Raw genomic sequence first — 22,206 nt, 5'->3', positions numbered from 1 at the left:
TCTTTTTAATTTATCGTTTTTGTATTATTCCTATAGGTGCAGTTATGTGGTATATCTCGTCGGTAAAGCCAATAACATCAAGATAAATGAGGTTTGATATTTTATTTTTAAAATTATAAAAAAATAATATAAATTTTTAATTTTAAAGATCAAAATATTAAAGATATTTAACTATAATATTATATAATATGTAATTAGTTCAATGGATTTAGACAAATGATTAAGATGGCTTGCAAGACATTTTTTTTTGGTTTTTTTTAATTTTTTTTCTCGACTTCTTCGAAGACTCGGTACATGCTAACGCAAACCCGATATACTATCGGGAAATGATCGTTAACCTTTGCCTAACCACTATGATCAAGGTCGGCACTGAACATATGGGGGAAGCGCCTTTATCTGGTCGTCGTCACTTCCGCCTTTCCGCGTCTCCTTTTGGTCCCGCTCAGTCGCCTCTTGGGGTCGTTCGCCGTCTCCTCCTAGCGAAACCATGAGCGTCGTCAGCAGCAGAGGCGATGGCGAGAAACGCCGGCCTCCGCCCGACCCGGTGGCGGTGCTGAGAGGTCACCGCGCTTCCGTCATGGACGCCACCTTCCACCCCTCGAGATCCTTTCTCTTCACTGGGTAATCATGATAGAAAATCCCTATCAATTGAATTCGCCTTGGAATGTAAGGGAATAAGGTGATTAACCCAAACGGATGTTCCTTGTTAGCGCCGCCGACGGAGAGCTGCGGATTTGGGACACCGTGCAGCACCGTACGCTCTCCTCCACCTGGTATAGCGCCTCTCTCTCTCTCTCTCTCTCTCTCCTCTTGTTGATGACATACGTTTTCGATTCGCTTTGAGTGATGTAGGGCTCATGGCGGAGCAGCAGGCGTCTACTGTGTTGCTACCAGTCCATCTATTGGGGAAAGAGTTGTGAGGTGCCTGTCATTGTTTGTGTTTTCTTCTCCTTCTTTGTATGAGTCCGTGTCGGTTCGAGTGGCTTATGCGCTGCTTTCTATTCGATGTAGTCAGGGCAGAGATGGGACATGTAAATGCTGGGAGATTGAGGAATCTGGTCTCTCCAGGTGATTGATATTCTCCATTTGACTTATGTCTTCCTCCAGTCGGATTTTCCTTGGTCAGGAAATCCTATGTCTTAATCTTATCTTTTTCAATCTTCGGAGTTGATGTAATGCACTATTGAGTGATTAGCTATCTTAGGCGAGGCTGTTTTATTGGCAGGAAGCCTCTGGTTACATTCAGGACCAATACATATCACTTCTGCAAACTTTCATTGGTGAAGTCCCCTGCAAGCACAGAAGTATTGGGGCAAAAATCTGTTGACCCTTTGGATGGGAAATCTGCTTGTTCTACTAATGACAGAGAGATTCTTGATTCAGAGGAAGGGGGGCAGTATTTTCCTGATGTAAATAGTGATGAGACATCTCCAAAACAAATAGAAGGTTTTGTATATTTGCGTTGATGTCATATTTTTCAGGGCTATTTCTCCCAAGTTATATAACACATCATTTGAGGTTAAACTGAAAGTAAAGAGGGTGTAAACGAAAAAAGATACATGGAAACCAAACATGAACAGATAATGGTAGGACAGTCAGGACACCTTTGCAATGCCCTGTTTGTGCCATCTGCATAGTGTCCTTTTCCTTATCCAAACAGTATCTTGAAGTCTTTTTTCGAGTAAGGAAAGAAACATCGAATCCAAACTACAAAAAGTAGGATTTTAAACCTTGTTTGACCAGACCTTGTTAGTTTTTGACAGATCAAACAAATTTCAATATGGCTATCGGCCAGAGAGGAAGAAAAAGGAGGCTATTCTAGTCTTAAAATTATCATTCGTCTTATGTATATAGGTCTCAAGCACTATCAGCCTGTAAATAAAGACTTGAAAGGGCCTTGATGCACGTAATGCATGTTGGTCCATATTGACATCAAATTACTTTACAGAGGCCTTGGTACATGATTGTGGCAACTTTTTTATTTTTTAGCTATCTGGTAAAAATCCTACACACTCATGTTGACTCATAATGTTCAGCCAACTGGGATATTCAATGGGGACATGTTACCATAGCATGTTAAGGTGTGGGTTGCTGCACAACAATATTTGTACCATGCTAGCCTGTGATGTATGCAGAAATAGCAAGAAAGAGCTTAAGCGATCCGTTACACATACCTTTTTAGTTGAAACAACCTTTTATAAATTAATCAACACAATAAGCATGCTAGAATTATTGCTTATACTAAAGCCTTACTTTTACTGTGTCGAACGAAATTTTGTATTTCAGTTAATGCTTAGTACTTGCAGTTCGAGTTCCGTGTTTTTCTGTTGTCTTTTCTGGTTAACAACAATGCATCACAAGCAATTATCATGAGAATCTTTATATCGGCTTCATTTGTGATATGCCAACAATAATCCTTTTCATATGTGACACCACACATAATAACTTGTTAAAACATTATTTTCTTTCTGTCACTAGTCTTTTCATGTGTTATTCAGCATATAAATACAAGTGTTAATTTTTTCTGTTTGTTTGATTAAAAATGTCTAATTTAATTTTTTAAAATTCCCTTCAAAGGCAGTTACCTATCTTATGCCAAATTTATCTCTATGTTTTTCAGTTGACTTATGTTTTGCTTTGTCCCTCTGACTTTTTTATTTTGTTGAAATTTGTGCATTAACTTGGTGATTTTTTACACATTTCCAGGACTCCAAAATTTTTTGTTGAGTTCTTCTTAAATGCCACATTTCTCAATACACTATTTAAATTCATTCATGAAATAGTTATCACAAAAATGCATCTTTAGATAATAATGGTGGTCAAATCACTAGAGAACAAAAATATATGAAATTAAAAGTTCCCACTTATAGCACTTGTAATGACTTGTTTTGCCACCTCTGGTAGGAACAGTCTCAATTTTCTTGATTCACTCTAATAATGTTTATTTGTGTAGGCTTCAATACAACTAGAGGATCAATGTTGATGGCTGTAGCTGGAGAAGAATCTTATCAGGTAATGGCATAATCAATTTGGTACTTTTTTTACTGCAGCTGTTTGATGACCTTTTCATGTTTTTTAAAGTTTTAATAAGATAATAGATTGCATACGAAGAGCACTAATTTATTATATATATATATATATATATATATGTCTTGTATTGTATTACACCTTACCAAGATATGTACTGACTTGTATAGGTTAAAATATGGGATCTTAATAGTGGACAATGGTTGATGTGCTTGCCTCAAATTTCTGACGCTATTTCCACAGAACCTCCAATTAAACGAAGAGGTATGCATTGCTTCTTCCTTTGTAAGCTCTATCTTTATGTTAAAGTATCCATGATGGTGGAATATTCAAATTTCTAATATCTATAGTTGTGGGACATTGCCTCAATTTCATCCTGCATTTGTCCCAGTCTCCTCATGAGAGCTCCTCTTTATGTATTCTCTATTATCTGGCATACATTTGTACCCTATATAGATCTTTGTCTGGATATTTTGATGAAATAATGTGCTTGTTTCAAATTGTTCTGGTCATGGTATTTTCTTCAAGATGTATTATTATTCCATATTTTTTCTTTGACATAAAATGCTGTAATCTTAAGTGGCAGTCTAGTTCTATTTCCTACAAGATGGAATCATGTACCCTCTCTAAATATTCCTATGCTGGTTTCATTACAATTTATTTCTTTGACACGATATTATGTTAGCTTTACTTATAGTATTATTATTATCCAAGGAATGCAATCTCGTACCTGACAACCATACTGATCCCAGGCCAGACCAGCATGTACCATCTGCTATTGGTTTACCAGGTGTCCATACACCAGTATGTAGAGGATGAAGGAAGAAGAGGAGGAAGAGGAACGAAGAAGAAGAGGTGAACGAAGACGACGAGGAAGAAGGAGGATTAAAGAGGTAAGCAGTGGATGGCGAGGAAGCTGATGGCAGCCAGGAGAAGGTGGCTATTAGACCAAGGCAGCAGTTGAGAGAAGGTGGTGTTTGAGAGGAGGAAGAAAAGGAGAACATGGAGAGGACTCGTGTCTAAAGAATCATGATTTAGTATACACACACACACATATATGTATATATATGTATGTATGTATGTATGTATGTACATACATACATACATACATACATACATACATATATAAATAAATAAATAAATAAATAAATAAATAAATAAATAAATATATATATATATATATATATATATATATATATATATATATATATATATATAATGTTTGAACCACACCAAACTATGTAAACTGGGTCGGGTCCGCATACCGGTTCACGCTGGTACCAACTGGTCCGGGTGAATTAGAGTTCCTTAGTATCATCATCCTTGCATTTTTTGCATCCTTAAGTGGCTGATTTAGCTCTATTTTCTGCAAACTGGTACCATATTTTCTCTCTATATGTTTTTATGCTGGTTCTTTTGTTATTTCTTTTTCCTATTATGTTAATTTTTTAAGCTTTATTAAATCTCTTGTCGTGCTTATTATTTTGGTATTCTTAAACGGGACTTAATATTAATAAGATTGTGGTATGTGAGATTGAAAATATTGCATAAAAGCAGTGTGAGTGAAGTGGAGAGAGGTATTTAGAGTGTGATCACGAGCTACCATATGGTTAAAAGTTGAAGTTTTATAGACAACCACAAGATCATCTATGCTTTATGCTTAGCAATATCGTTTAGTTAGGTGAATAGAAGTATGGAAGTTAGATATGCAAAAATGAGGATGGTTAGATGGATAAACAATGTTAATTAAATGATTGAATAATGAATCAATGAATTTTCATGGTTGATTGGAGCTTTTAGCGGTTGGATTATTGAATAAGTAATTGTTCGTCCCTAAAAGAGGAAATTGATCATATTTAAATGATTGAATGCTTGTGATCCCCTTGTAATTTACTTTTTTAATTAGACCAGATTGGACTGCCTGAAATAGGGCGGTCTGCATCTGGTTCACATTGGGGCGAAAAGGAGTTCCATGGATACAAGGTGGTACAGGTTTGGTATACTGCCTAACATATACCGTATCATTTTGATAAGTTATTGAAACTAGTGTCAGTCTAGTATATATAAATCCTTGTAGCAGATAATATAATTCAATTGTGAGTTGGTTGTTTGTTCTATGCATGTGAATGATTTTGCAGCGTGATTACATCAGCTTGATTACTTTGGTCCTCTATTATTCTGTTGCATGGATTATTTAATTTGATATATATTTCTTTCTTGCATATGTTTCTTCTTGTGAAGTTATCAAAGTAATTTGGAAAAAAAAGTTATCAAAGTAATAATCTATATCTTGCCCTTCAACTGAGACCTGTTTAATGGATATCTGCAGGAATGTGTATGGCTGTCCAAGCTTTTTTATCATCTGAATCACAGGGATTTTTAAATATTTTATCTGGGTAGGTTTCTTTATTTAAAAATTGTTTTTATTTTGATTATCAAATGAGCAGCTGCATCTATTATGGCCACAGAATTATGAGTTACTCAATGCCTAAAAAATATTTGAATTCATGTAGACTTCACATATACGATGTATACTGAGAACAAATTATCAGAAATGATTCATATGACACAATACGGATATGTATGCCGGCACAACAAATTATCAGAAATTATTCATATGACACAATACAGATATAACTGTTGAAAAATTTGGTTATAATTAGAGTTTCAAGCTGCTTTTATTTAGAATTATGAAAGGGGAACCTACCAAGGAGAATTATATATTTAATCTTAATATAAGAGTTTTAAATATATTAAGATTAAATATATAATTTCTTTAAAACTCTTATATTAAGATTATTTCTTTCTGCTACTCAATAGATAACAAAATATTCGAGTTGTTTACCTAGGTTGGCTATTACTCGGGATTAGTTGTGATAGTAATTAGAAGAATAATTATTAATTTTTTCTATTTTTATTTTGACAGTTATGAAGATGGTAGCATGCTTTGGTGGGATATAAGAAAGCCTGTCACTCCATTATGTTCTGTAAAATTTCATTCAGAAGCAGGTTTGATAACCTTGTATAAAGTGAAATCATATTGCAATGCAATTTCATATTCTAGTGTTGCAAACAACATCTGTCATCCTTTAATCTCTATTCAAAAATTCAGATCTATATTTATTTAACTTTTGGTAACAATATTACTGATTTCCCTTTTTGTGGCAGTTTTATCCCTTGCACTTGATGGATTATGCAATGGTGGCATATCTGGAGCTGCTGATAACAAAGTAGTGTTATTCCATCTCGATCATCAAAAGGTATATATGCTTAAATGGCAAGTTCCTGTTAGGCTGTTACCAGTTAACAAAGCTTTTTCTGCCTGTATAATTTCATGCCCCCTAATTTGAAGTTACTTCTACGTCCATTCGCATGCAACATTTCTTTTTGATCAATTTGTATAGATGTGGATTGCAATCATGAGTTTTCATTTCATGCATTATAAAGCATTAGTCATGAAATTAATATTTTTTCATCTCTTTTTCTAATCGTGTTGGCTTTTTCTTGTTCTAAAACCTAATTAAATTATGAATATTGTTGGACGATAACAATAACATTAGCAAGACACACTTAAAGAATTGATCTAGTTGTGATGTATCAGATTCACTTACCAACGGTGTAGAGTTCAAATGTTTAGCTTCTAAATTATCTTTCAGGTGGTGGTGTATCATTTACTAAGGGTTGAGGGTTTGAGATGAAGTCCTCATTTGATTATACACCTAAATAATTGGTTTGATGATGGTGTACCAAATCTATTTATCAAACATTAAGAGTTCGAAGCATCATCCAATAAACTTGTACCAAAATTATTGATTTGATGGTGGTGTATCAGATCTGCTTGCCAAAATTGAGAGTTCAAGATCTCATAACACAAATTTTTATACTTAAAATATTGATTTTGTTGATATGGTGATAGTGTTACCAGATTCATTTATCTAAGATTGAGAGTTCAATACCTCATCCAATAATTTTTTCTTGAGAATGTCAGCTAAAGATTTTAACTGTTTGATAGAAAAGGTCCAACGATCAAATCCGTCCTATCATTTATCATTTGCAAAAAAATATCATGTGTTGGAGGTGCTGATATATGGCTAGATAAACTTTTGACTTGTGTTAATTGGGCAATACAATGGTGTGCTGATTGATTGCCACAAGGCATGCTTTTGTAGAAAAAATAAGAGGCTGAATATGATTATATTCGAAGTGGCATGAAGTACCACAACCGATGAAGTTGGTAATATAGTAAGGTGGCATTGCCACACTTTAGTAATGCACTTTTATAGTTGTAGTCATTACTGAGATACCTTACAAGAGGTCAAAAAGGCAAAGGTTAACATGATAGTGGTGTACCTAACTGTTGAGGATTTCGAATTTCATCCTACAAACCTTAAGAAGATGCCAACTTGCCTACCTGGAAAAAGTTTTGACTTTTGATAGCAAGGTTCTAGGATTGAATCATGTCTTCATCATCCTTTGCCAAAAAAAGGTGAAATAATCCAAAATGTGTTCGAGCTTCTCCAATCGTAACTGTTTTTTAGTATGTTGTATGCTTGGTCTATAACTCTGTGATCATGTTCTTTTTGTTATTTATTTATTTTTTCCTGCATTCTAGGTGATAAATTTTCCCTATATGTGTGGTTAATTATCTCCTCCTTTTGAACTTGACTCTGCGAAAATACTTTTAATTGGTGGATAGTGCCCTTTGATAGCTTTTAGACCTATGGCATCAAGATGTCTTTGGGGTTGCCACAGACAATTTTGTAACTGGCCTTCTTGGTCACCTGCTGACTAGCCTTTTATATTAAGATTATTCCTCGGTTCCCTTGTTTCTGTTTTTGTTTTTTTTGTCATCATATTGTATTTTGAGTGTACTGTTGCTGTGGACCAAGTATGGTTCCAAAACATAGCTTGATATAAATACAATACTATTCAATGGAAATAGGCAGTGCAGGTTGGTATATACTGCCTGCTATACCAGTACCATACTGGTTTGGAAGGACACAAACAAAAAAAAAAAGGATGGAGTTAAGTCCTGCCTTTTTTGTAGGGAACCTTATTTCGATCTGTGAACATTGTCTTGTAATAAAGTGCCATTATAATTTGGCACCCATATTTTCTATGCAGCATAAATAATATTTTCTCAATTCTTGCCATTTGGTTCTAAAGCATATCTTTTGTTCCTTTGGAAAACATTATCAGCAAAACCATAAAATTTTACCTTTTCAACTCAGTAATTATAATCAAAGAGCTCTCAATCATTTATTTTGAATTCTCTCTTGCATACAGACTTTGAGTTCGAAAAACTTCTTCTCACCTGAACATTCCTTCTATTGTCACCAATGATGCATGCTATTAACACTGCACATACTAACAGCAGTTCTTTTGCTTCCTTTTGTTGTCAAGGGTACTTGTACTATGAGGAAAGAAATAAGTGTTGATCATCCAGGCACAGCTGGCACATCAATAAGAGCAGACAGTAAAATTGCAGCAACTGCAGGATGGGATCACAGGTTGTCTTCAGAATCCTGTTTTTCATTTTTCTAAGTTCTTTAGTAACCAATTAGAAGATAACCATTTTTTTACATTAAGGCATCCCGATAAATTAAGTGTCCTGTGGACAAACATTAGAAAAAAAAATCAGTATTTGTTGATTGGTCAATATAATTCATATCACCTGTAAATATGCATGTTACTCACAGAATGACTGTCAAGACTGATAAAGAAAACAAGGAGACAGATTTTCTTCCCCTTTTTCTTTATAAACTGGAGTGAATTATGTGCCACTAGTCTGCAATCATGGATGATGAACAAGACTTGCTAGTTGACAATTGAAAGACTTGTTTTAATGTTCTAATAATTTGTTTTGTCAGTTCAGCATTTAATTTATGAATCCTTTATAACTAAATTATTTACACCATTTCTCCTACCTACATACCATCACACTGTTGATGTTTTTAGTCTTTCTCTCCTTATTACTCCACATTCCTTGCCATCTTCTTTACTTCTCTTCAACTCCATCTTCAGTCTGTATTTCTTAGCAATTTTACTCTTCCTTTCTTCTTCCTTCTCTCTTGCCTGCAATTGCCAATTACCACCACCAAAATCGAACACCAACACCACACAATATCTTCTTTCTATGCACTCTATCCTGCATACCTTTAATTATGGTTGCTGATTCTAGGAGTCATGTCGCTATGTCTCCCTTGTTTTTCACTTCCTTTGCTCCTTTTGCTCTCTTTATCTCACTTTTGGTTTCATCAGTGGAATTCTCAATTATCTCCATTCACGAGCTGCCACCTTGGAGATTCTACCTACCTGTAATTAGCAAACACTGCTTGAATCAAAGCCCTTTCGCCACATATTGAAACTAATATCATGATCTCTCCCCCTTTTTTTTCTCTTTCTGCCATCCTCTCCCAGTGTTTATATTCTGTTATTCGACTGGACGCCTAATTATTGACACAAAACATGGGAATTTTTCCAGCCTGTAGAATGATAAAGCTTGATTTCAGGGACAAGTATGGTGCTGGATTAGGTAGAAATTCAAGCAATTGCGACGTCAATACTCATTGTTGTAGGTTCATCATTCTTAAGGTAGCTTTAAATTATTTTCTAAAGGTTTTCTTAAGCCCTGTCAACTTTGGTAATCTTTCTTATCATACCATTTTCCTTCATCCATTTCATTGTCTTATGCTCTTGTTGTGTTTTGGCCATATTGCAACCTGTGGTAGACAGCATAGAGATTCTAAAAGGTAGTTTAAAATTAATCTAGTATTGCTAAACAACAACGACAATCTTGGTTGTTGAAGGTACACTCTTTGATTGGTTAGTTTATCATGAAAAGAACTAGTGGACATGATCTTTGTCATTTATTGAAGTATCCGCTTCTAAAGTTGCATGTATTTCCTATAATATAGTACCACTCGAGTGGTATTTAATACTAAAAAATATTGTGTATTAGCTTTTTGAGTTTAACTAGAAAGTGGATGAACTAGCTAAAGGTCATAAGTGGTCATGTTAGATTGTCTTTATAAAACTTAGGTACAGACTATGGAGTTGATTATTTTAAAGTTTTATGTACCTAGTATATACGTTGTGCTCCATAAATTTGTAGTTTTTTTGCCTATTAATTTTGAAACTTGATTATAGAATATGTTGAAAAGTTCTAGTTAATGATAGCATTTTTTTTATTTTAAATCTTTTTGGTTGTTTGAACTTTGAATATGGAAGATCGGATTCCTCCATTTACTGTACATTTGCAATTTATGGTTGCCTTACAATATACTTAATTTTTTTTGTTTCAGAGTACGAGTGTATAATTATCGGAAAGGAAATGCCCTAGCAATACTAAAATATCACAGTGGTTTGGTATGTTAGCTGACTGTAAACTTTTGTTACAAATATTAATTTCCATAATTTTGAACAATAGTTTTATTACGTGCATTTTTATTACATTTCAACCACTATTATCTTGATAAATTTTGTATTTTCTGATTACTGGTACGAGTGGCTGAGTTAACCTAAGAACTAACCTTGTTTCTTTAAATGCTATGCCCTTTTGCTTGCTAAGTGAAGAATAGCCATGGAAAATAATCATCTTGACAACATTTTTTTAAGGCAATAATGGCAAATACTACTATATAGACAATCTCCAAAAGTTCTCTTACATGAAATAAAAATTTATTTGCTAGTAAAGGCATTGATGGTCTCCATGCCTTTTCATGATGTGTAGATCTATACCAAGGACTGATAACAAGATCTAAGTGAAGGAACTTAAAAGTGCTCTTTGGTTGTTTATAAAACCTATAACTAGATGAAAATCACACATAACTACTTATGTAGAATTTATTTTATTTCTTTTTTGCTAAACTTGTTGCATAAATCATGTTAAAGAGACAAACATGTATGTCTGTCATCTGTATGGATTTTGTTGATTACCTTATAGTTAGTGAATCTATCAAAAAAAGTTGGCTGTCTGAAAGTTTTGGCATCTAACAAGTTGATTCTGTCCTGTCAACAACTAATTAATGTAAATTCATCAATCTTATTGGAACAAAAAATTTGATGATTCTGAAGAATGGGTTTTGCAATGGCAGTTGCCTTTATTTCCCCTTTTTACTTTTGTGTTCACAGCCATCATATGAGTTTGATTTTGACTTGTGCATTTAGTCTGAGATTTCAAATTTCTTTCAAAATTTGATTTGCTTTTGCAGTTCTTTTATCTAGAAATTGTAGCATGTGATATATTTAGATTCACTTAACTCTTAATTGTTTTGCCTTTTCTCGAGTCACTTCCATGAAAGATCAAACTTTGAGAGGCTTTGATTGGACAGACTTTGTACTTGTTTGCAATTTCATCCAAATTGATTCTGATCTATCTGTCGTCGTCTTACCTGTTGTAGTGCAATGCGGTGACGTTTTCAATCGACTGCAAGCTGATGGCATCTTGCTCTCAGGACTCGACTGTTGCATTGTGGGATCTTTATCCTCCTCGTATCTAACCAAAAGGAAAAAGTTTCTTCACTGCTTCACACAACCCACTATTCTACTATGAGCATTAAGGAATTCAAAAAAGGACAAATCTTAGCTCAAGGCCCACAGGAGTTGGTAATCCAATGCCTACTCGTTCTCTTAAGTGTTTTCCACTTACCCTTTTCTTTTCTCCTTGTCAGTGATCATTTAAGGTGCCACTTTGCAATGATATTACCTTCTAGTTTTTCCTCTCCAATTGCCGCGGACAAAAACAAATGAGTCATAAGCTTTAACTTCACATGGTCATTCTCAAGTCTAAGCTTGCAAAAGCTTTGCTTAATCTATAGATATGGTTGAGTTTATTTACATTACGAGCACCAACAATCTCGAGCTAAGCTTGCAAACGCTGCTTAATCTACAGATACTGGTTTCATCAAATTATGCATAACTGTGTGTGCTTCGGATCTTTTCATCTATCCTACTTTTGCTGTGCTCCAATTCTTCAGTCTGTATCAATCAATCAGTTCCTAACTCAAAATCTGCCAACATCGATAAATGATTGTTTTTAATTCGAATATGTTTGATCGATTTAATCGGTACTAATCCGGTCAGATAGATCCAATTGTTGGGATACTTTAAATATCAAAACCAACGGTTGAGATGAAAAGCTGAGCAAGATGGACGGTTTCGGAGGATACTCCACAACACTTCCTGCTTGCGCTTAAACCCAACCCATTTGGTTTCTTCTGTTCGCCAAATCCCTCGTCCCCGTCTCTTACCCTCTTTCCGTCGCTCCGTCGGACTCTCGTCTCGCATCTTCGTCGCTCCGTCTACTGTACCTCCCTCGTTCAGCACCCGTGTCGGAGCCTAAAAGCTCCTCCTCTCATCATGTCATGCCAAGCCCGTGAATCCCAGATCCCCTTCGATTCTACTTCCATCGCGATATTCACCTCCTCGTTTTTCTATTTTCTCTCCACTGATTGATTTCTCCCACCGCCACAATCGCTTAGCAGAGTCTCCACCGCGTCCGTGGTGGCCGCGGCATGCTCGTCGTGTCGACCACGACGGAGACCACCTCGCCGCCGCCAGACAGAAAACCACAGTGCGTTCCTCTGGAATTATTGTTCAATAGGTTCCCTTCATATTTGCTCTTTTTTGTCTATTTCGTGCAATGAATTTTAGATGCGAGAGTGTCGTAAGTCTTGTGGATTGCTTCTATACTCTTACCTGATTGCTCTCATTGACTCCAAACAACTGCCCTGATTCTCTAACAGTTGATGAGATTGTATTCGTGAGGCTTGCTTCTTTCCGATGGTTCTTGAATGTGCCTGGTTGATTATGCATTGTTTAATATACAGGGGAAGTTCCAATTAATGGATCCCGATACAATGTGTCGTTGGCTTGGTATGTATAGGATAATATCAATCTGTGTGGATTATAATACAATTTGTCATTGGCTTGATATTTATAGGACGATATCGATATTTCTCTCCTTCAGTGTGTACTTTAGGTAATATACATTTGGTATCCTGAACACTATTCAGTTAAAAAATGATATAAAAGTGATGACTTTGGTATTAGATGCCAGTGTTTTTGTTTGTGGGAGTCACTTGATTAAGGATCAGCTGTCATGGGTTTTACAGTTTGGTTTTTGTTACTGTGTCAGTTATTGAGTTATTAAAGATCAGCTGTCATCGGATTTTACAATTTTGTTTTTGTTACTACGTCAGTTATTGGATTGCATTTGGTAATAATTTGTTACTACGTCAGATAGTGATAAGCATGCTTTTGTTTTCCTGAAATATATGCACATGTATCAGATTTTTGTCTCCATGAATGCAACATTCATCTCTCGATTCTTTTTATGTGGCCTATAATTTTGGTAATAATTAATATGATAAAAAGCTGACATGATCTTTATGTTCAGAAGATGTTACAAGGGGAGAAGACTGAATTGGACTTGTATAGAAATGGTGGGAACAACTATGATGTGACCCTCGATGGTTGTAATAAATTCGAGGGACTTAACGGTTATTAAAAGGACTATGAGCTTTTCTTTAAGTCTTGCAATGAAAACACTGAAAGAAGTATTGAGATTGACTTAACTATACAATCGGCCGTTTGATTATCTTAAATGCCCCATACTGCTGTCAGATGCCAATTTGTTTTTTAACATGGTAGTATTTGATTCTTTCTTTTGTATTTTAACATGGTAGTGTTTGCTTCTTTCTCTGCTTACACACCCATCATTTGCTAATTCCATGACATGGATACTTTAATGGTATTTATTCCTTGTGGCTTGAACTAATCTTAATTATTACAAATTGTATGGTAGGAGGCTTTAAGCTTCTTGGAGCTATGAGACATTTAGATGTTAAAGTTCTGGTTGTGGCTCTATATCTTGTTTGAGAAAGGGCAGTCTCTTGGATAAGGCATATATATTTATTTATAATTGCTCTAGTTACAGAGTACATATTCCTGATTGCTAGTGGGTAATGACAACATAAACCTAACTCACTTCTTAAACTTAAGACTGCAAATCAGAAGCTGTTTGAAGCTTAAAAATGTTGTGGTTGCTGATCAGTTATTAACTTTTGAGTTATTTAAGAAGCAATCATTGTCAATCTTAGAGACTCTGTGGTTATTTGATATTTTATTATGCTAGTATTTTCTAAAGTCTTTATCATGGAGAGGTGTTATTTTCAGTTGGTCTGTCTCGGATGAAATGACTCAACCTTGCTGCTAAGACAAACCTGGCTGTGCTTTAGGTAAGAAGTCCCATTTCTTCATTATGGCATGGTAATTGAAGAATGTCTTCTATTTTATTCTGTGTATTTCCTTAAGCATGTCATTATTATTTGCTTCATATCCATTTGAGTTTGCTTGCTTTGATGCTTTGTTGCTCACAAGTCTTGCTTAATATGCTTTTTAATCTTTGCTGCAATTATGTTTTGCTTTGACCCTCGAATTGAGGCCCAAGTTAATTGTTCTAAATTGTAAGCTGCCTTCAGCTTTGCCACCATCACAGATCCAGGCGACCTAAGTAGACACAAATTTAACATATCAAATACTGGTTTCCAAAATGATGAAACTATGAAGTATATTTTTTCCATACTCTTGTTTATATTTTGCTTCTTTACTTTTGTAAACAACCATGACACTGGTTGAAAAAAAGTTTTTTTTCTTGAGCAGGAAAGTAAGAAACTTTTTTAGTCTAAGAAAGGGTAGTAGTATGATTCTTCCTTGTGTGTTATTCTAGAAATGCACAGTACTTTCATGAGTGCTTATATACAATCTTTGACATATTACAACTTCCCAATATCAGTTTTGTAGTCAATTTTTAATCTTTTTCTTATTTAGAGCTACAGAAGTTATGGGCCAACACAATCATTGGTGTACTCAAGTGAATATTGGCATTTTAGCAAGTCTAATTCTTCAGGTTTAGTTAACTAGAGGTTAAGATGGTTCTTTTTCTTAGGTCTGCTGCAATCTCTAGAAAGGCAACATGGACCAACTCTTAATCCATATTTGCTTGTTCCCTCCTTGATATAAGGATATAAGGTTTGTTTGCTATTGCTGAGTCTCTTCAATTTAGTTTCTTGACATTTCTGAATCTAGAGTGTTGCAGTAGTTCTACTAATTTTGTTTGTGAAGAAATAAATAGACTAAGCTCCTACCTGATGCAATATATAGCGAGTATTGCATTGCATGGTTCTTAATCTCATTCTACCAAGCCAAGGTTGAACTGGCATGCAGACTAGGGTTTTTGGCTTTGTCTGATCTTTTTTTTTGTGATATTTTAATATCTCTTTCTCTCTCTTGCTCTCGCTGTCTCAACCAGTTGCTCTTGCTCTCCCAACCGGGCTTATTTAAAGACGACTGTTCCTTGTAATGTTTATTTTTCTTCATATTCCTGCTTTGTTAATGTATATTTTCCGTCATATTATCCTGCTTCTGATTTTGTAAAGCCTTTTTTCCTACTCTTTTAGTGTCATGATAGGCAATGAGCACTGAGGTTGGACTCAACTTTTTTACCTTTAAATAATATTTTTCTAAATTATTAATCAGGTGCCTGCATCTTTGCTTTTATCTTGAAACTAGATCTGAATATGGTTGATGGTGGACATAGGCAACATAAGAGGCACAAACCAGCTCAGTTCAGGTCAATTTGCAATAAGGTAAGAAGTTTAAATTAGCAAATAATAACTGGTTTTGTTATCAAGATCTACTTTGTGGTTTCCTGGCAATGACATGCATGAATGTGATCAGTAGCCGGAGGTTACTGGGAGCCGGCCATAGTGTTATCTGCAGCTGGTTGTTGATAATTGCATTACATAATCTGTCTCTAAAATCTTGTTATTCTTGATGAAAACCTCTTGATTTTCTACGTTTACTGTTGACCAACGATAAACATATGCACATTGACTTATACCGACTTTGTTATCTTCTTATATGTCTCAGCATCTGATTGTCCAGTACTGTCCTAATGTTTTGTCTATTTTCTTCTAGTCATAGACCCACTTGGGCGTTCATTTAACATAATGTTATTTGTGCTCTTTAAGTAGAGCAATCACCTTATTTTACGTTTCCTTTTATCCTCTGACTCTGAATATTACAATGTCCTTTATTGATGTTATCCTGTTATCCCATTCTAGATGCAAATTTAGTCTTTCATGGTCTGATTAATGACTATTGTGATTCATTTTAGAGCCCTTTAGAATGTAGTGCACCTTAACCCACCAATATTATGATTAGTGGCTGTGCTGTGGATGATACTACATGCTGAACATGTGGCAGCCTAACGTCATTATGAGGCAGTTCACCATGCCTCAAGCTTGTTTGCGGATGGCCTATGCACATGACGCCATGCTTGTCCACATGATGTGTCTTTGCTTGTTCCCTATCACTGTATAGGCATGAAATGCAGCATGTGCTTATGGTTGGCCAAGGCCAATGAAATGGTTAAGCTTGAGATCTGTGGGAGTTGGTTCGTCTATCCTGCTTATCACATGGGAAGCCTTCCTGTGTGGTTGCTAACAATGTGCTTGGTGAGACTAGCCCATGACACCTTCATATGGGTTTCTTCTGGTTTTCACTATCCTCTGACTGCTATGACCTCAGAAAATCTTGAGGAGACTGGACTTGATGTCATGATAAGCTTATAAATTACGATGACATGGGATCCATCCAATGGTCTATTGTTTCGTTTAAATGTTTAATCCATTACCCTGATCGTGGGAATTATTCTTGTAGAAAAAATTCATGTTTTTAGATCTTCTTGCTCACTGGTTAGAACCTGTTAGTGGCTAAAAATTTTGATCTTAATTAGGCTGAAAAAATAAAAATACAACCGTCATCGATTAAGATAGGAAATTGCATTCACAAGGTTACTCTTAAGCAAACATTATTGTGTTTCCTATTTAAATCATATTTTCTGCTTTATAACCCTGATTTTTTGTGGAGTCATTATCTGTGTCTTTGACAAAGTACCATTGATCTCTTAAACCTATGCCTGAATATACCTTGATGCTATGGCCTGTGTTTCTTGACTGGCTGGACTACAAAAATGTACTGTGTTTTTTATTGTTATTTATATATATTTCAGCAGATTCAGCATCTACATGTTCATATTCTTGGTTTTAGAGAATAATTTTATAGCTGTTAACCAACATACACTGTCACCTGTTCTATTAGTAGTTACACAAAGGTAGTTTCATACTTATGTGATAATAATTGTAGCTGTATGTGCCTTTACAGAATGTCAAATTTCTCAGAAAGTGGTTATCTTGTCTTAATTGTTTGTGAAGATTGTACTTGATTTATGATCCTTTTGAATAAAGGTTCCTCTTTTGTCATCTCTATGGTATAATATATATCATGGAGTACAAGTTCTTGGAAGTCAGCATGTTAAATCATCTGATGCTGTCTCTTTTACCAGAAGCATCTATTTTGTTTTTTCTTAACTGGAATAGCTTTGACAGTGGAGACAATTGTTTAAATGTTTCCCCTAAATAGATCTGTTGTGGTCCTTATATTTGCCAAATACTGTAGCAGATAATGCCTCAAAATCAAATGAAGGATCATCCTGCTTTGAAGATCATTGCCTTGATAGCTGAGCGGGATAGTGCTGTTCAAGAACGTGAGCTGGCCATCTCTGAAAAGACAGCTGCTTTGGCTGAGCTTGATATGGCTCTGAAGGAACGTGATGCTGCATTTGCTAAGAGGGATAATGCCATTATGGAGCGTGACAATGCAATTGCTGCCCTTCGCTATGCCCGTGAGAAGAGCTATAATGGTTATAATGAACAGGGATGTTGTTCTTGGTGCACTCCTCCCCTATGGACAAGTCATAGCCATCAAGACGCACATCTCGATGTTCATGAATCACCACGCCAATTGGCAGATGCTCCATATGATCACATACGACAGATGCACATAACTGAGGCATATCCAATCTCAATGGTTGCTGATTACAGTGAAAAGGAAATGAAGGCTAAGAAGATCACTACCAGCACCCAAGCCACTCCACACAAGATGTCATCAAAATCACCGAGAAAAAGCAAGAAGGGTCGTGGTGATGATTCGAACATGCTGGTCTCACATGCAAAGAAACATGGCAAGCTGAAGGGTCAGGAGATCGTCAGAGGTAAAAAAGATTTGAATGAGGTCCCTACGATGACAGATACATGGAGAAACTGTAATCTGTGCTTTGATGAGTTCTCTGCTAATGAATTGAGTGTGCCAGCGCCAGTGTGCTCCTGCACTGGGAAGTTACGGCAGTGCTATAGGTGGGGGGATTTTGGATGGCAGTCTTCTTGCTGCACTTCGTCACTGTCCATGTACCCACTTCCTGTCATGCCCAACAAGCGCCATGCTCGGATGGGAGGAAGGAAGATGAGTGGCAGTGCTTTTAGGAAGTTGCTCAGATGCCTGGCAGCTGACGGCTATGATTTGTCAATGGCAGTGGATCTCAAGAACCACTGGGCTAAGCATGGCACAAATCGATACATCACCATCAGGTGATCGAAGAACTCATGCAAGTACCGTTATGTACAGCCTTTGAAGAACCAGCTTCATGGTTGAGAGCATGCTTTACTAGAGAGGAAAGACCAACTCTTGTTTTGGTAGTTGGTTTGGTGATACTGTTTGCTCTTTCTATGTTCTTTACTTCTCATGTTATCAATGTTTTGTTGCTGCCCTGGGAAAAGTTTTGGAATCTGATTCCCGAAGGTGTGAGAAATTTATCTGATCTTGAATCGGTGGAAATGCGATTGTTGCTCTTTAAATGAATCAATTTGGTTCCTGTTTGGGCTTGACGAAAGCTTTTGTTATCGAGAGCTGATTGAATTCGGTGTAGAATCCTACTACATGGGGAGTGTCCGATGCAAGTTCTTTCGATATTTATATTAATAATTGAAGAAAAAATAATATAGAAAATAAAATTTAGAGGTTCAGGATCCTTGGGAGGTAGAATATTGGAGCTTTGGTAACAGTTGTGATTGACACCTAAATGATGTGACTTTGTGATTTGTCGCAAAGTAGCCACTACCATTTGATGACTCTATCGGAACCATTTGGGTTACTATGAAGTATGGACTGATCCGACGTTTAAATGGGCACTGCAGTGGTGGTGACATGGCACTAGGATGTGTTAGGGAAAATTATATAAGTCAATCTAATGTGGTCCAAACTAGAAGCTATAGGATTATAGGAAGTATCTTCGAGGTAGCCCCCAGATGATTTTGACGTGACTTCAAAATGAAAGCGTTGGGCTCTCGAGGTGTCACTTGCACTAAGATCGATGTCAGGAGAAGTTTTTTGACCCGATCTCTTTGTTGCTCAAGTTAATGACTTAAGTCTTTAATGAGTATGGGTTTTTTCGGGAAGAGAGTCTCTTGGCGTAGCATTGGAGATTACCTTTTATAGGAGGAGGCAACATATAACTACTTCAATGTCTCCCTCTTGATGTTTTGTTCACATGGGTGGCGGGTAGACAAGCGGGGGTGATTTGGATCTTTTTCATTTCACAATAGCTTCCATGTGGCACTAGCCATTGATGTACTCCTTATTATTTGTTCCCCTCCCACCCAAGACATGCTTTAGGACTCTTGTTAGGGGGGCCTAGAGTATGACGTTTAATTCATTTGATAAAAGAGCATTCGAGATCTCCTCTCGTGGGTTAGGTTTTTCTAATTAACGTCTCATGCGACGATGGAGGTCGAGCGTCCTGACCTTCACGCCTTGGGTGAAGGCAAGGGTCGGGCGTCACGACTTCCACACCTCGGGCGGAGGCAAGGGTCGTGCATCTCGACCTCCATGCCTCATGTGACGATAGAGGTATGGCTGCCCAACCTCCGCGCCTTTGGTGAAGGTGGGGGTTGGGCATCTCGACCTCCATGCCTTGGGTGATAGTGGAGGTCAAGCTTCCCGACCTCCGTGCCTTTGGTAAAGGTGGAGGTCGGGTATCCCAACCTCCTCGTCTTAGAAAATGTAGGGGTCAAGCATCTTGACCTCCATGCTTCGTGTGATGACAGAGGTCGAGTTTCCTGACCTCCGCATCTCTAGCAGAGGTAGAGGTCGGGCATCCCAACCTCCACACCTTGAGCGGAGGTGGGAGTCAGGCTTCCCAAACTCTCAATGCAGGTCCATCGATAATGACGTCGATTTGCCTCTCCACCGACCCGTGAAGTTTGGGCGAAGGTTCCCAATAGTCCTCCTTGTCATGGCTATAATTATGGTAGAAGTAGTAGTACTTAGATTTGTTCCTCCTCTACAGTAGTGTCTTCATCGATTGATAGTCTTTCAAGAGCTCTTTTTCTTTATCTATAAAGAGACTTCAGTTCTAGTCATGTTCAAGGGAGTCGACTGGAACATCGGGTGAGGCAACTTGGGTTGGTTATTTCTTCTTCATCATGGTGACCTCGGAGTTGGTAATCGCTTTTGCCTCAATCTTTTGTGCATCTCCTCACACTTACTTGATTTCCTTTATGACAATGGATTAGTTGGCCCTTTGGAGCACCTTGGGCATTGCTGTCAGTGGCGTCTCCACCAATGACCAAAAAAAGCGAGAGAGCTTGAGCCCTATCATGAAGACATACATTATAAGTAACGGATGGGCTTCCTGCACGCCTTAGATCTCGTTAATGAATCGAGTGACGAAGTCAGAAAGTGTTTCTTCTTCCTCTTGTCTAAGTTCGAGGAGTATTATCACCGATAACCTCGAGTGCACATTCTCAAGGAAGTAGAGCTTGAACTCTTTTGCAAGCTAAGCCAAAGAGCCGACTGAGAGCGACTTCAAGTGAGTGTACTATTCTCGTGCCAAGCCTCTTAACGTTGTCGGGAAGGTGTGACACATTAGGACGTCTAAGGTGCTGTATAGCAACATATGGACATAGAAAGAGACAATGTGCTTTATCAAGTCAATACTGCCATCAATGGCCTCTAGTGATAGGAGACAAAAGTTTGTTGAGATTGACTCATCTTGGATGTTCCGAGTGAATGAGGACTGACCCGAGGTGGGGTTGTTCGACCTTTTACCTCAGGATTGCTAGAAATCTCACCACATCTTTTCTAAGTATTGGTCCATTTGTCATAATTGGATCTTTAGGGGTCACCCATCGAGTTCGTTGACTAGGTCTCAGATTTGAATAGGGTAGAGTAGTGGTGCGACGGTGTACTAAATTCCATGATTGGGGAGTCGGGCGCTTCCTTAGCCAAATTCCACTTACCTTGGGCGATCCTAAGATACTAACACTGCATCGGGTGGGGGAATCCCGACAGGCACCAGCGTTAGTAGTTGTTGAGATATTGATTGCGGTTGAGATGGTGGCATTGCTTGTTAGCATAACTAAGGTAGGAGTAGGACAATAGCTTGCATCATGCTTGTTAGTGTTTGTATTTATCGAGTGAGATTTAGAAATACCTTGGTATGAGAAGCAAGTGGCTCAAGGTCGTCCCTAGGGGTGAAAGGCTTTGGTCATCGAACAGACGTGAGTACCATGTTGGTATTTACGCTGAAGTGGATGCATCTACGTGAGGGAACGATAACAACTGCCCCCTTTGAGTAAAAGTGTTATGAGTCGGAAGTAGGGCATAATCGCTAGAGCATTTGTTGGTAGGATTAATGGGCGAACATTCTTGAAATATCAGACTCTCCTTCCGAGTTAACTGGACGTGGTCCAAACCTGAAGGCATAGGAGTGTCAGAAGTGTCTCCGAGGTGAAGCGTCTAGCTCTCGAGGTGTTGCTTGCATTAAGACTAATGTCGAAAGAAGTTTCTCGACCTAATCCTTCTCATGCTCAAGTTAATGATTGATATCTTTAATTAGTATGTGTTTTTTCGGGGAAGAGAGCCCCTTGGTATAGCATCGAGGATTATCTTTTATATTTGGCTTTGGAGGGAACAATTGATAACATGTGGGCAGCAACAAGGAGACAACCTTGAATGACCTACTTTCCTTGACAACCTTGAATGACCTACTTTCCTTCTACTTTTGTCCACACAAGCAAATACTTATATATTAGATGATGATTAAGCATTAATGAATTCTCTACTATGATATATCTATGTATTGTGTTTAGATCATTGATGAACAAAACCATGAAAGATCAGGAGCGAACCGGAACCCTAGAGTTCTTTAAAACGATAATGAGAAACATGGAGTCGATCGGCGACTCACCTGGATCGAAAGCGAATCAACAAAAAGAA

General features: G+C 37.2%; 2 protein-coding genes across 12 annotated transcripts; both read left to right on the top strand.

Moving 5' to 3' along the window:
* Window positions 1-338: 338 nt before the first annotated feature.
* LOC103998851 (protein DECREASED SIZE EXCLUSION LIMIT 1) lies at window positions 339-11,797 on the top strand. Of its 3 annotated transcripts, XM_009420455.3 has the most exons (13): window positions 340-621; window positions 711-773; window positions 853-921; window positions 1,012-1,068; window positions 1,226-1,446; window positions 2,954-3,012; window positions 3,198-3,291; window positions 5,357-5,423; window positions 5,954-6,036; window positions 6,196-6,287; window positions 8,431-8,537; window positions 10,332-10,395; window positions 11,430-11,797. In XM_009420455.3, exons 1-13 carry the CDS (start codon window positions 488-490, stop codon window positions 11,526-11,528), a joined length of 1,209 nt encoding a protein of 402 aa, XP_009418730.2. In that variant the 5' UTR covers window positions 340-487; the 3' UTR covers window positions 11,529-11,797. The 3 variants fall into 3 exon arrangements, with proteins under 3 accessions (XP_064940036.1, XP_009418730.2, XP_064940035.1); XM_065083964.1 differs by lacking the exon at window positions 1,226-1,446 and having other exon boundaries at window positions 339-621; window positions 1,016-1,068; XM_065083963.1 differs by lacking the exon at window positions 10,332-10,395.
* Window positions 11,798-12,061: 264 nt separating this feature from the next.
* Window positions 12,062-18,820, top strand: LOC135585137 (barley B recombinant-like protein D). Of its 9 annotated transcripts, none has more exons than XM_065083965.1 (4): window positions 12,062-12,601; window positions 14,206-14,267; window positions 15,601-15,677; window positions 17,551-18,820. In XM_065083965.1, the coding sequence occupies exons 3-4, from the start codon at window positions 15,609-15,611 to the stop codon at window positions 18,520-18,522; spliced, it is 1,041 nt and encodes a 346-aa protein (XP_064940037.1). In that variant the 5' UTR covers window positions 12,062-12,601; window positions 14,206-14,267; window positions 15,601-15,608; the 3' UTR covers window positions 18,523-18,820. The 9 variants fall into 9 exon arrangements, with proteins under 9 accessions (XP_064940037.1, XP_064940045.1, XP_064940038.1 ...); XM_065083973.1 differs by having other exon boundaries at window positions 15,568-15,677; window positions 17,554-18,820; XM_065083966.1 differs by having other exon boundaries at window positions 15,568-15,677.
* Window positions 18,821-22,206: the final 3,386 nt, after the last annotated feature.

Source organism: Musa acuminata, chromosome BXJ1-9 (assembly GCF_036884655.1).
Source record: "Musa acuminata AAA Group cultivar baxijiao chromosome BXJ1-9, Cavendish_Baxijiao_AAA, whole genome shotgun sequence".
In the NCBI taxonomy this organism is placed as follows: domain Eukaryota; kingdom Viridiplantae; phylum Streptophyta; class Magnoliopsida; order Zingiberales; family Musaceae; genus Musa; species Musa acuminata.
This window is presented reverse-complemented; position numbering and strand designations above follow the sequence as displayed.

Coding starts and splice junctions, on each gene's coding strand:
- LOC103998851 (XM_009420455.3), top strand. CDS start 488: ATGAGCGTCGTCAGCAGCAGAGGCGATGGCGAGAAACGCCGGCCTCCG. Junction 622..710: donor AGATCCTTTCTCTTCACTGG/GTAATCATGATA, acceptor GTTCCTTGTTAG/CGCCGCCGACGGAGAGCTGC. Junction 8,538..10,331: donor ACTGCAGGATGGGATCACAG/GTTGTCTTCAGA, acceptor TTTTTGTTTCAG/AGTACGAGTGTATAATTATC.
- LOC135585137 (XM_065083965.1), top strand. CDS start 15,609: ATGGTTGATGGTGGACATAGGCAACATAAGAGGCACAAACCAGCTCAG. Junction 15,678..17,550: donor TCAGGTCAATTTGCAATAAG/GTAAGAAGTTTA, acceptor CAAATACTGTAG/CAGATAATGCCTCAAAATCA.